The sequence below is a fragment of the Phyllobates terribilis genome, unplaced genomic scaffold (genome assembly GCF_046119375.1).
Source record: "Phyllobates terribilis strain yellow unplaced genomic scaffold, ASM4611937v1 Scaffold_35__1_contigs__length_13245226, whole genome shotgun sequence".
Taxonomy (NCBI): Eukaryota; Metazoa; Chordata; class Amphibia; order Anura; family Dendrobatidae; genus Phyllobates; species Phyllobates terribilis.
Genome location: NW_027362795.1, coordinates 6,729,410 through 6,743,494, shown reverse-complemented (window position 1 = coordinate 6,743,494; position 14,085 = coordinate 6,729,410). Strand labels below are relative to the sequence as shown.

General features: G+C 48.5%; 1 protein-coding gene across 1 annotated transcript in view; it reads left to right on the top strand.

Moving 5' to 3' along the window:
* Positions 1-3,148, top strand: part of LOC141182626 (uncharacterized) — a 34,266-nt gene extending 31,118 nt beyond the window's left edge. Inside the window, exon 7 of the mRNA XM_073660790.1 lies at positions 976-3,148. Coding sequence (XP_073516891.1) covers positions 976-2,420 — 1,445 coding nt within the window. The 3' untranslated portion in view covers positions 2,421-3,148. The remainder of the gene's footprint in view (positions 1-975) is intronic.
* The last annotated feature ends 10,937 nt before the right edge of the window (positions 3,149-14,085 follow it).

Below are 14,085 nucleotides of genomic sequence, written 5' to 3'. Positions count from 1 at the left end.
CAGTAATCCTCTGCTTTAACCCCTACCTGCAGCCAGTTTTGTGTTCCTAATTAGGCCCCATTTTTCAAATCTGACGTGTGTCACTTTATGTGGTGATAATTTTGGAATCCTTTACAAAGGATAATACGAAACAAATGGACCTTACAAATTATTTTCCAACTTCTTTTGACTCTGACAATGTCCTATATACGGTTGTACAGTACTGTTTGGGCACATGGCAGGTTAAGAAGGTAAGGAGTGACATTTAGCTATTAGGAATGCTCAAAAGATGGCTACCATGAACAGGCTTGTCACTATCTACCCTGTTTACAGATTTCACAAATTACTTTGCTCATCACCCTTTAACCCCTCTACATGGATCTGAACCTACACAGAGACCCCTAGGCTTGAGCCACGGTGTTACCTGCTATTTGGTGGAGTGAGATGGGAAGAAGAATAGTCAGGTAGCCGGGTCAGAAGAGGGCAGAGAAAATACAAAATCAGAAGACACAAGAGTAGTCAGTAAACGGGCCGAGGTCACAACAGGGAACAAATACACAAGCCTGGAGCTGATCACAGAGGACTGAACCAGAGGAGAACAAGGCTGTATCTGGCAGCTTCCAGCAATATGCTTCCAGCTTTAGTAGTGTGTGGTGCTTTCCAAATTGCTGAAGCAGGGAGCGGATTAATCCAGCTGGACAGAACACACACCCATACTGCCAGACTGGATGGTACTACAGGTCCCAGCAACCCTAATCTTAGTGGCTGGACAGAGCCTGCACCTTTTACTCCATATTTGGGAGGCAGAATGAACAAACAGTTGAACACCACGCTCTACTGGTTCATCCTATGAGATTTTCTATTAGATGGTCATTGTCCTGGTGAATAAGTGAATATAACTTGCCTTTTTTACAGACAGTTTAAGTAGAAATGTTCAAAAATATAAAATTCAAGGATTTTTTATTAAAAAATAATAATTGGTTTTATTCTTGGCAGATGACTGTATCAGGAGATCAGAGGGACTGCCAACATCTTCAATTTTTAAATCAGATGATCTCGAAATCCCACAGGATACAATTGAAATGAATGACATTTCTCCAGATTTACCATCATCCCTTCACAGCAAAGATCTGTCATCTGATCCTTTGAAACACGTCCTGTCTTCTGATTCATTACCGACTACTAAGGAAAATCAAAGTCACAAAATAAGCATTAAAGAACAAACTGCTCCTAATGCAAAGAAGCCATTTTCACATTTAGAATATAGAAATAGTTTTCCTCTCAAAAAGTCTTTTCTTAAACATCAAAAAATTCACACAGCAGAGAATAGATTTTCTTGTTCCAAGTGTGGGAGATGTTTTAACCAGAAATCTAGTTTTCTTAAGCACCAGAGAACCCACACAGGGAAGAAGCCTTTTTCATGTTCAGATTATGGGAAATGTTTTGTACAGAAATCATATCTTAATATGCATCAGAGAACTCACACAGGGGACAAGCCTTTTCCATGTTCAGAATGTGGAAAATGTTTTACAGAGAAATCAACTCTTATCAACCATCAGAGAACACACACAGGAGAGAAGCCATTTTCATGTTCAGAATGTGGGAAATATTTTACAGAGAAATCTACTCTTATCAAACATCAGAGAACTCGCACAGGGGAGAAGGCTTTTCCATGTTCAGAATGTGGGAAATGTTTTAACCAGAAATCTAGTTTTCTTAAGCATCAGAGAACCCACACAGTGGAGAAGCCTTTTTCATGTTCAGATTGTGGCAAATGTTTTGTACAGAAATCATATCTTAATATACATCAGAGAACTCACACAGGGGAGAAGCCTTTTTCATGTTCAGATTGTGGCAAATGTTTTGTACAGAAATCATATCTTAATATACATCAGAGAACTCACACAGGGGAGAAGCCTTTTTCATGTTCAGAATGTGGGAAATGTTTTGCAAAGAAATCAAATCTTATCAAACATCACAAAACTCACACAGGAGACAAGCCTTTTCCATGTTCAGAATGTGGAAAATGTTTTACAGAGAAATCAACTCTTAACAACCATCAGAGAACTCACACAGGAGAGAAGCCATTTTCATGTTCAGAATGTGGGAAATATTTTACAGAGAAATCAAATCTTATCAAACATCACAAAACTCACACAGGGGAGAAGCCTTTTTCATGTTCAGAATGTGGAAAATGTTTTACAGAGAAATCTACTCTTATCAAACATCAGAGAACTCACACAGGAGAGAAGCCTTTTCCATGTTCAGAATGTGGAAAATGTTTTAACCAGAAATCTAGTTTTCTTAAGCACCAGAGAACCCACACAGGGGAGAAGCCTTTTCCATGTTCAGAATATGGAAAATGTTTTAAACAGAAAGATACCCTTGATAACCACCGGAGAACCCACACAGGGGAGAATGCCGCAACTACACCCAACTAGTCTGTACAGACAAGAAAGGCTCTAGTTGCACAACTAAAATCGCCACCTCAGATCTAACTCCCTAATAAGTCGTTGAGGAGTTTCTCATACCTCCTGAGGAACCAGAGGGGAGGCCGCAACACACTATCAACAAGGGGAAAGGAAAGTATAAAGTAAAATACGAAAACCCTGAATGAGAATCAAAAACACATTCATATAGGGCAAAGAAGGCAAGCTAAGGAGAACCAAAAATAAAAGGAACAAGTATAATCTCCCAGAAACCTAACATTGTTAGAATGAAAAGGTACTGGGAGGGAAAGCAAACTGACCGGGAGGATAGTTTTCACCTTTGTGGTGAAACTTACAAAATTCATCCTCACCAACTGTATATGTAAAACCCGTCCATTTATAATGACCATGGACAAGATAAAGATTCCCAACTCACATCAGGACCACAAGATCGCAGGTACTTTCAGCTGCATCACAACTAATGTAATGTACTTAATTATATGTAGCAAATGTCCAACTGGGGGTCTGTATGTAGGGGAGACAAGGCAAAAACTTAAAACAAGGATGAATTCTCACCGCCACACAAAAAAAGAAAAAAAGAATAGATCTACTTGTGTCCACACATATTTATGGCCACAACTGCTTTTCCCTTTCCGAAACTGATAGTTCTGCTTCACGTCACTTGTGTTATCTATTGCATTATTCCTGTGCCCTGTTACATATAAATATGTGGCTCTTCAGATTTTGTGTTGTACTATGTCTGATGAAAAACCTGAGTAGTCTCGAAAGCTTACTGACTAATGACTAACTGAAAAGATGGTATCAACCACTGAAGACTCTCAAATTTTATTATTTTTCTCCATACAGCAATTTTAAGATCTCTCCACAGGTGTTCAATGGGATTTAGATCCAGACTCATTGCAGGACAGAACTCTCCAGCTCTTTGTTTCCATCCATTTTATGGGTGCTTCTTGAAGTGCTTGGGGTCATTGTCATGCTGGAAGACCCATGACCTAGGACGCAAACCCAGCTTTCTGACACATCAGATTTCATGATGCCTTGCACACAGTCAGAGGCAGCAAAACAACCCCAAAACACCTTTGAACCTCCACCATATTTGACTCTATGGGTTGTAAATTTATTGATTATGCTGCGCACCTTGGACGAAGGAACATACCGATCTCTAAAGACGGACTTATAACTTTGAAATTATTGATATTTTTCAACAATTTTGGTTCTCAAGTCCTCAGACAGTTCTCTTCTCCTTTTTCTGTTTTCTCCATGCTTAGTGTGGAACATATATGCACACAATGCAAAGATTGAATCAACGTCTCCCTTTCTTATTTGGTTTTAGTTAAGATTTTCATATTGCCCACACCTGTTACTTGCCACAATTGCATTTGAAGAAGCTTCACATGCTTGAAACAAAGTTGTTTACCCACAATTTTGGCAAGGTGCCAACAATTTTGTCGGAGCTATTTTATGTGAAATTATGTTCAAATTTGCCTTTTTTTTCCGTTTTCTTGTGTTGTTCCAATACACACAAAGGAAATAAACGTGTATAACAAAACATGTAATTGCAATAATTTTCTGGGAGAATTACTTCATTTTCTGGAACAATTTCAAGGGAGCCAACACTTTTGACCATGACTTATTTTTGTTGCCTTTTTAATATGTTGCAGCATATCATCCTCTTCATGTTCAGCTATATTAGGAGGCTTGTAGCAAAGTCCAATTAGCAGCTTTCCATTATTGCCATTTCCATGTACATTATCCATACTGATTTTACATCAGGGATGTAAAGCTCAAAACATGCAGCGGGCCAAAATGAAAAACTTGGACAAAGTCGTGGACCAACCAGTATGTTACGGATCTGGGTGGTGGAACCTCTGTGCTGCGGTGCAAGGAGGGACCCAGAGGGGCGTAACTAAGTATCAACTCGGCCCGACCCAGGTCGAACGGCGGCTAACGACTCCGTGGCCTGGGAGGGACTGAGCAGAGGGACCCGGTGCTACTCTGGGGACGACCTTGTAAGAGAGCAGGTGACTCCCACGGGTCAGATAGCTGGGACTGACCGGTACAGCAGATGAGCACAGCAGACAGGCTGACGAGAGATCCGGGTAGATGAACAGTCAGAGACAGCAGGCAGAAGGCGGGAGCCTCTAGGTAGGCTGTCAGGTGGTCACGGCAAGTGACAGGCAGGAGCCTCCAGGTAGGCTGATGGGTGGTCATGGCAGGTGACGGGCAGGGGCCTCTAGGTAGGCTGTCCGGTGGTCACGGCAAGTGACAGGCAGGTAACCGGCAGGTAACAGGTAAGCGCTCCCAGGTGAGTGGGTTGGCAGGTAACAGGCAAGTCTCCCAGGTGAGAGGGCTGGCAGGTAACAGGCAAGTGCTCCCAGGTGAGTGGGCTGGCAGGTACGGCAAGTAACTGGCAGGTAACAGACAAGTGCTCCCAGGTGAGTGGGCTGGCAGGTACGGCAAGCAACAGGTAGTCAGGCTAGCAGCGGGACCTGAGGGCTGAAGCAGAGGTAAGAAACACTGTGCAACAACTTTTGCTCGGGCACCTCCATCTTGGAGGAGGTGCCTAATATATAGGAGGACCCACGGCTATTGGCTGGGGACTCCTTAGGACGGCGCGCGCGGCCCCTTTAAGAGGGAGGGAGCGTGCGCACGCCCTAAGCACAGTGCCCGGGGAGCTGCGCGCGCCGGCAGCAGGAAGAGGAGCGCTGAAGAACACAGCGGGGAGCCCGGAGGTGAGTGGGACGGCATCTCTGCCTGGCAGGGGGCAGAGACGCCGATGCTACAGTACCCCCCCCCCCCCTTTTTTAGGCCAGAAAGGAATTTTCCAAGGAGAAGCGGGGCATGAATGTTCTCCCTGGGTTCCCAAGTTCTCTCCTCTGGGCCAAACCCCTTACAATCCACAAGAAAAAGGGTCTTTCCTCTTACCCTCTTAGTGGCCAGAATGTTCTCTACCTCAAAAACGTCCTCAGCGGAAACCGGAGCAGGAGGAGTACCTGGATTGTTGGAAAAAGAGTTAAACACAACTGGTTTGAGGAGAGATACATGGAAGGAGTTGGGAATCCGTAAGGTGGCCGGGAGTTTTAACTTGTAGGCCACTGGATTGATTTGTTTGAGAACTTCAAATGGACCGATGAACTGAGGGCCCAACTTATAGGAGGGTATTTTGAGTTGGACATGTTTGGAAGAGAGCCAGACTTTATCTCCCGGGCGGAATTGAGGCGGATCCAGACGTCTCTTGTCAGCATGTTTCTTCATCCGCTCGGATGACTGAAGAAGTGCGGACCTGGTGTTTTCCCAAATGGAGGAGAATTCGCTGACGAGCCTCTGCGGCAGGGTTGTCCACCGAGGCAGAGATGGGAAACGGAATCCGAGGAAGTTGACCGTAGACCACGAAGAACGGGGATTTAGAAGTAGATTCGCTCTCATGGTTGTTGTAGGAGAATTCGGCCCATGGTAGGTGCTCCACCCAATCGGTATGGTGAGCGTTAACAAAGTGCCGGAGGTAGCTGGTAAGGATTTGGTTGATTCGCTCCACTTGGCCATTGGACTGTGGATGGTAGGCGGAGGAGAAATCCAGGGTGACATCCAGCAGCTTACAGGTAGCTCTCCAAAAACGAGAGGTGAACTGAACCCCTCGATCCGACACAATGTGGAGGGGTAGGCCATGGAGACGGAAGATATGACGGAAGAAATCCTTGGCCAGCTCGGATGCAGACGGGAGACCAGGCAGAGGGATGAAGTGGGCCATTTTAGAGAAGCGGTCGGCGACCACCAGATGACTGTACAACCGGCAGAAACAGGGAGATCAGTAATAAAGTCCATGGCAATGTGCTGCCACGGGGCAGCAGGTATGGGAAGAGGCAGGAGGCGACCGGCTGGAAGATGTCTGGGAACTTTGTTGTGGGCACAGGACGGACAGGCCGAGACGAAGTCTACCACATCCTTGCGCAGGGTAGGCCACCAGTAATGCCGGGTAATGAGCAGGAAGGTCTTATTTTGGCCAGCATGGCCGGCTAGTTTAGATGAATGACCCCAGTGAAGAACCTTCTCATGATCTGGTACTGCTACAAATGTCTTACGGGGTGGAAGACGAGTCAGATCCAAGGGGGCCACATTCATCACTTTGGAGGGGTCGATGATGTGCATAGGCTCCTCCTCTTGATCGGAGGACAGGAAGGATCGGGACAAGGCGTCGGCTTTGACATTCTTGTCCGCCGGGCGGAAATGTAGGACGATGTCGAAGCGGGCGAAGAACAAAGACCACGGGGCCTGACGCGGATTGAGTCTTTGGGCATTCTGGAGATATGCCAGGTTTTTGTGATCCGTATAGATCAGAGGTCCCCAACCGCCGGTCCGCGGACCAGGACCGGGCCGTTGGGGTTTTTCAGCCGGTCCGCGGCGCCGCTGACAGCTAGCTCCGCGGCCCTGCGCCTGGTCAGAGCTCGCTCTGTGTGGATTTATAATGTTTTCTGCCATAGCCGTGGCAGCTCGCAGCTCCCGGCAGAGAACATTATGCAGGACGGGGTGGGGCGTCGGGCGGGTCTTAGTGACGCGGCCCTCCTGCACAGCATGGTGTGTTCCTGACTGGGTGGGGCGGCAGGCTCTCCTCACTGACACGCCCCCGGCAGAACATGTTATGTGGGGCGTGCTGGGGCAGCAGACTGGCTTCAGTGACGCGGCTCCCGGTACCGGTGTTCAGTGTGGAGCGCTGCTAAGCAGCAGCGCTGTATACACTGACGCTCAATGTACAATGCTGCTACTTAGCAGCGCTGTACACCGAGGTCCCGCCAGCATCCTCCCCATACAGCTCCACCCCTCCATAACCCCACCCCCATATGACCAAAGCCCCGCCCCCACCCCCACCGGGCCATGGAAAACTGGTCTTACTTAAAGCCGGTCCCTGGTGCAAAAAAGGTTGGGGACCTCTGGTATAGATGATCACCGGGTATAGAGCCCCTTCAAGCAGGTAACGCCACTCCTCCAGCGCCAATTTAACGGCTAACAGTTCTCTGTCTCCAATGGAGTAGTTGCGCTCAGACGAGGGGAAGAATTTGGAGAAGAAGCCGCAGGTTACCATTCTCCCGGATGAAGACTTTTGGGTGAGCACCGCTCCGGCTCCGGAGGAGGAAGCATCAACCTCCAGGTAGAACTGTTTGTTGCAGTCCGGACAGTGCAGTACTGCGGCAGAGGAGAAGGCTTCCTTTAAGGAAAGGAAGGCCTCCTCAGCTTCGGGCGACCATACCTTGCGATTTGCTCCCTTACGGGTGAGCGCAGATATGGGAGCAGTCCGGGAAGAGAAGTGCGGGATGAAGAGACGATAGTAGTTGGCGAAGCCCAGGAATCGCTGAATCGCCTTCAACCCCTCGGGACGGGGCCACTTTAGGACAGCAGAGAGCTTCTCTGGATCCATTCGTAGGCCTGTCTGGGAGATAACATAGCCCAGGAATGGAAGAGAGGTCTGCTCGAAGAGGCACTTCTCGTATTTTGCATAGAGGTGATTCTGCCTGAGCCTAAGCAGGACCTGACTAACATCCCTCCGGTGTGTGGGAAGATCCGGAGAGAAGACCAAGATATCGTCCAGGTACACTACCACGCAAGAGTAAAGAAGATCACGGAAGATGTCGTTGACCAATTCTTGGAAGACGGCGGGAGCATTGCAGAGACCGAAGGGCATCACACGGTATTCATAGTGACCGTCCCGGGTATTGAATGCCATCTTCCACTCGTCTCCTTGACGGATTCGGACCAGGTTATGCGCCCCACGTAGATCCAGCTTGGAAAAGATCCGGGCGCCCTTAAGGCGGTCAAACAACTCGGAGATGAGCGGCAAGGGGTATTTGTTTTTGACCGTGATCTGATTGAGTCCTCTATAGTCAATACAGGGGCGTAGCGAGCCATCCTTCTTCTTGACAAAGAAGAATCCGGCTCCATCCGGGGAGGTAGATTTCCGGATGAATCCCCTAGCCAGATTCTCCTCAATGTACTCCAACATGGCCCGGGTTTCGGCCGACGACAATGGGTAAATACGCCCACGGGGTGGAGTGGCTATGGGTACCAGGTCGATTGGGCAATCATATGGCCTATGAGGTGGCAGTGTCTCTGCTTCCTTTTTGTCGAAGACATCTGCATAGGACCAGTAAGGTGCCGGGTAGATTAGCCAGAGTGAGTGGAGGGCGAACTGGGACCAGGCAGGTCTTATGGCAATCCTGCCCCCAACGGAGAACTTCGCCGGAGTGCCAATTCAGCACGGGTTCATGTCTCTGAAGCCAGGGTAGGCCTAGCAATAGGGAGTGAGAGAGACCGGAAAGCACATGGAAGGAGATCCTCTCAGAGTGCAGCATTCCCACCTGCAGGGTTATAGGCTCAGTGACGAGCAGGATGGTCACCGGGAGAAGTTTTCCATCCACAGCGGCGACTGCCAATGGTTCAGCCAGAGGTTTGGTGGGAATGTGATATTTCTCTACCAGGGACTGGGAAATGAGGTTCCCAGCAGCTCCGGAATCTAGGTGTGCAAGTTCAAAGTAGCGGTTCTCTCCCCAGGAGATGGAGACAGACAAAGTCAGGGAAGGAGAGGGTTTACTTTTGCCTAGGATGACCTCTCCGAGCGGTCCTAGACACTGGCGTTTCCCGGCCTCACCGGGCAGGAACGGATGAAGTGCTTCTTACTGCCACAGTAGAAACAGCTCCCCTCGGCTCGGCTTGACTCTTGGCGAGATTCGACCATCTTGGCCTGGTCGACCTGCATAGGGTCGGGCTAGCGTGCCCGGGGAGTGGCTAATTGAGAGACAGGTCTCTGGAAAGTAGGAGCAAGACGAGGAAATCTTCGCTCCCGGGTAGTCTCTTTAGCACGTTCCTGGAAACGGATGTCAATCCGGGTAGCTAGCGACACCAGGTCATCCAGGGTGGTAGGAATGTCCCGTCCAGCTAACTCGTCCTTAATCCAACCGGAAAGGCCCTCCCAGAAGATGGACACAAGGGCCTCGATGTCCCAGGCAAGCTCAGAAGCGAGGGTACGGAACCATATGGCATATTGGCCCACGGTGAGACTCCCTTGGCGGATACGAAGCCGAGAGGAGGCAGTAGAGGATTTTCGTCCTGGTTCATCGAAGACTTTCCGGAAAGCAACGAGGAAAGATGATAGATCGGACACCAGGGGATCCCCTCTCTCCCACAGGTGATTTAGCCATTCCAGTGCTTCTCCAGTGAGGTGAGACATGATGAACGCCACCTTGGCACGGTCGGAGGGAAACTGGTGTGCCAAAAGTTCAAAGTGCAGGGTTCACTGATTTATGAAACCCCGAGCAAGAGCGGGGTCACCTCCAAAACGAGGAGGTGCAGAAAGCCGGGGACCTGGGTTGGATGCCATGGTATTGGTGGGCAGCGGCGCTGCCAGAGCGGGAGTCGCACGACTCGAGGCGGACGCAGGTGGAACAGTCAGTGTGTCCAGGCGGGAGTTGACACTCCGCAGGAAGTTCAGGATGGTTTACTGTTGGGATCTCTGACGAGAAACCTCCTGGTACAGGTCAGAGAGCGAGGGGGCTTGGGGACCACCGGGTTCCATGGCCCGAGCAAACTGTTACGGATCCGGGTGGTGGAACCTCTGTGCTGTGGTGCAAGGAGGGACCCAGAGGGGCGTAACTAAGTATCAACTCGGCCCGACCCAGGTCGAACGGCGGCTAACGACTCCGTGACCTGGGAGGGACCGAGCAGAGGGATCGGGTCCTACTCTTGGGACGACCTTGTAAGAGAGCAGGTGACTCCTACGGGTCAGATAGCTGGGACTGACCGGTACAGCAGATGAGCACAGCAGGCAGGCTGACTAGAGATCTGGGTAGATGAACAGTCAGAGACAGCAGGCGGAAGGCGGGAGCCTCTAGGTAGGCTGTCAGATGGTCACGTCAAGTGACAGGCAGGAGCCTCCAGGTAGGCTGACGGGTGGATACGGCAGGTGACGGGCAGGGGCCTCTAGGTAGGCTGTCAGGTGGTCACAGCAAGTGACAGGCAGGTAACCGGCAGGTAACAGGCAAGCGCTCCCAGGTGAGCGGGTTGGCAGACACGGCAGGTAACAGGCAAGTGCTCCCAGGTGAGCGGGCTGGCAGGTAACAGGCAAGTGCTCCCAGGTGAGCGGGCCGGCAGGTACGGCAAGTAACAGGCAGGTAACTGGCCGGTAACAGGCAAGTGCTCCCAGGTGAGCGGGCTGGCAGGTACGGCAAGCAACAGGCAGGTAACAGGCTGGCAGGCAGGACAGGTAGTAAGGCTAGCAGCGGGACCTGAGGGCTGAAGCAGAGGTAAGAAACACTGTGCAACAACTTTTGCTCGAGCACCTCCATCTTGGAGGAGGTGCCTAATATATGGGAGGACCCACAGCTATTGGCCGGGGACTCCTTAGGACGGTGCGCCCGGCCCCTTTAAGATGGAGAAAGCGCACGCGCCCTAAGCACAGTGCCCGGGGAGCTGCGCGCGCCGGCAGTAGGAAGAGGAGCGCTGGAGAACACAGAGCGGGGAGCGCTGGAGAACACAGAGCGGGGAGCGCGGGGAGCACGGAGGTGAGTGGGACGGCGTCTCAGCCTGGCAGGGGGCAGAGACGCCGATGCTACACAGTACACAGTATAATGGGCCCCACATAGTCCTCCATACAGAATAATGGGCCCCACATAGTCCTCCATACAGTATGATTGACCCCACATAGCTTTCCATACAGTAAAATCGGCCCCACAAAGTCCTCCATGCAGAATAATGGCCCCACATAGGTGTGGTTCTGGTGTCGTGGGTCAAATATAATCACCAAGAGTTGGGCATGTGTGCTGTACATTGTCGAAGCTGCCCCCCATGTCGTCATTGAGCTTGAGGTCTTAAGTTGGTTTTAACAAAAATACCCACCCGTCTACCTATTTTTCTTTCCTATCCGTTTGAATGTAGTGTAACCCTCTGTTTGTCACCCAGTCATGGCTTTCATCCAACCAGGTTTCTGTAATCTGTGGCTGACCTAAGAGTCTCTGATTCATTCATTTTGTTTTCAAGACTTCTTTCATTTGCCTGCGGATATTTAATACTATTAGCACATTTATTACTGCTACTCGCCTCCTTACTTTCCTTGAATGTCTCACTCTCTGTCTACTCTATCCCCTTATTTGCACAGCTACCCAGCTACCCCCAGATCCTATTTGAAAGCTCCTCCATCTATCTGATCATTTTTTCCCCCAGCACATCTGCATTTTCCCCATTGAGGTGCAGCCTGTCCCTATCGTAGAGCCTGTAGCTGACAGAGAAGTCAGCGCAGTTCTCCATGGACCCAAACCCTTTCTTCCTGACAATTATCTCCTTAAGTTCCCGCTGACTTTCTAGTGACGTAATGGAATCAGCAGTATTTCTGAAAACACCACCTGTACTTCAGCTTCTCTCCTAATTCCCTGTAATCATTTTTAAAGACTTTTCACCTCCCTCTAACTTTGTCATTGGTACCAACGTGTACCATGACTGCTGGGTTTTCCCCAGCCCCACCCAATAATCTGTCTATCTGATTGCATGAAGATCCCCCTGTTAGGGGCACACAAAATGTGTGTGTTCTCGTCTTGGTTGTCTGCCGTCAAATTGTATATAGGATCTATACGGTCGGAGAAATCACAAATGAACACTAAGAAGTGCCTCAAAGAGGCTTTTTATAGGAAAAATCAGGGACCTTTCCACACATTACCTCATTGCCTTATCTCATAATTATGGCTGACATCTGTCGCTAATGGGTCATTTTTTTAATATGTAAACAATTAAGTCAAGCTGACTCTCAATTAAATCAATTAAGTCCGTCTTGCACGTAAGGTTCAAAGGTCAATCAATATGGTCACTTATCTTTTATTATTCTGTAATTTCCCTAAAAGTAATAAAGATCATTAGCAAGCTCTTATTATCAGATTAATATGTTAGTCAATAATCATTAGGGATTTTCCATAATTCCATGTTCCACGTAGTATGTGGATGTTTGATCATTATGAGGTTATTGGTACAATGTGGTACGGGCAGGAGGAGGGCATTTTGGATTGTCTGCAATTCTTAATACATAAAAGTATGGAGTTCCATTTTCATATAACTTCCATAATCATACATAAATTTATCCATAACACCCCAAATTAACTTAGGAATTATCTTAAGGACCATAATCTTTCCACTTGACGAGATAATGCAGACGGTACCTGACCCACCTGGAACCAAGAATTCGCCTTACTTCATACTCCCAATACCCTTCCAAATACACCTCAATTATGTCTTCAGGTCCCCTCAATTTTTTTTTAAAAGAGAAGAATGGAAAGAATTATTGATTTTCCAGGCAATAGGAACTTAAATATCACAGGATTTAAAATGTTAATAATTTTATAAGGACCTACAAATTTAGGTGCAAACTTTCTAGATGTGATCTTTAAGCGCTGATTTTTTTAGGACAACCACACAAAATCCCCCACCCTAAAGACAGGAGCCTTCCTACGTCTGCGGGTAGCAACTCTTTTGGTCCAGTCACTATCTACCAAAAGATACCTTTTGACCTCCCCCCAGGGCTTTAAGAGGTTGTCCACTACTATTATCAATGCCTCCATGGATTTAAATTGTGCCAACAAGTCTCTTTGTAAATACCTTGCTTGTTCTTTATTGCCTGTGAGCGGCGCTATTGCTGGCCGCTCACCAGCCATCACGTGACCCCGGCTGCAGCCGGCTCCGATATCCACTGATGTCACGTCAAGTTCCGGCTGCAGTCGGACGTGAGCAAGTGACGCTCCCGCTTGATTGATGAACTGTGGTCGGGGTTTCACCGCACATGACAGCCCAGGATCCACCACGCGCTTTCCCTCTCTGCCTTATTTGGGAAAGAGCAATAAAAAATTGAATTGCACTCGGACCAATGTTAATGAATGAGTGACATCTCATCTGCGATTTTTTTTCTGAGCTGAAATCGGGCTGATTCACAGAATGCTGCGATTTGCCACGTATCTCGGACGAGACTCGCCAATACAAGTCAATGAGTGCGTGAAAAAAATTGCACAGCACTCGAACCATGCAAGTGCCATTCGATTTTCACGCACCCGTCTCTTTAAAAGCCGGCAATTCATCAGCCACATACAGTTACAATACATCGGTACCCGACAATTTAGAATAGAAAGAATAGCTATACACATAGAATAGATAGATAAAAAGGTGTCAGTCATGTATATAATTAGTACAATGACAGTGTTGGTTACTGTACTTGTCATTTATTGTTAAATTAAAGGATTTATTAAAAAAAAAATTGGTGTGGGTTCCCCGTAATTTTATAGTCTAGCAGAGGTTAAGCAGACGGCTGGGGCAGATGTTTAAAGACTGGGAAGGGGGTAATACCCACGGAGCTTCCCAGGCTACTAATATCAGCCCCCCAGCTGAATACTTAGCCTTTACAGGCTATTAAAATGGGGGACCCCCAAAAAATGACTTGGGGTCCCCTATTTTAACAGCTAGCAAAGGCTATGCAGACAGTTGGGGACTGATATTAATAGCCTAGGAAGGGGCCATGAATATTGGCCCCTTCCGAGGCTAGAAACAGCAGCCCTCAGCCGCCCCAGAGGTGGCGCATCCATAGGATGCACCAATTCTGGCACTTAGCCTCCTCTCTGCCCACTGCCCTGTATCGGTGGCA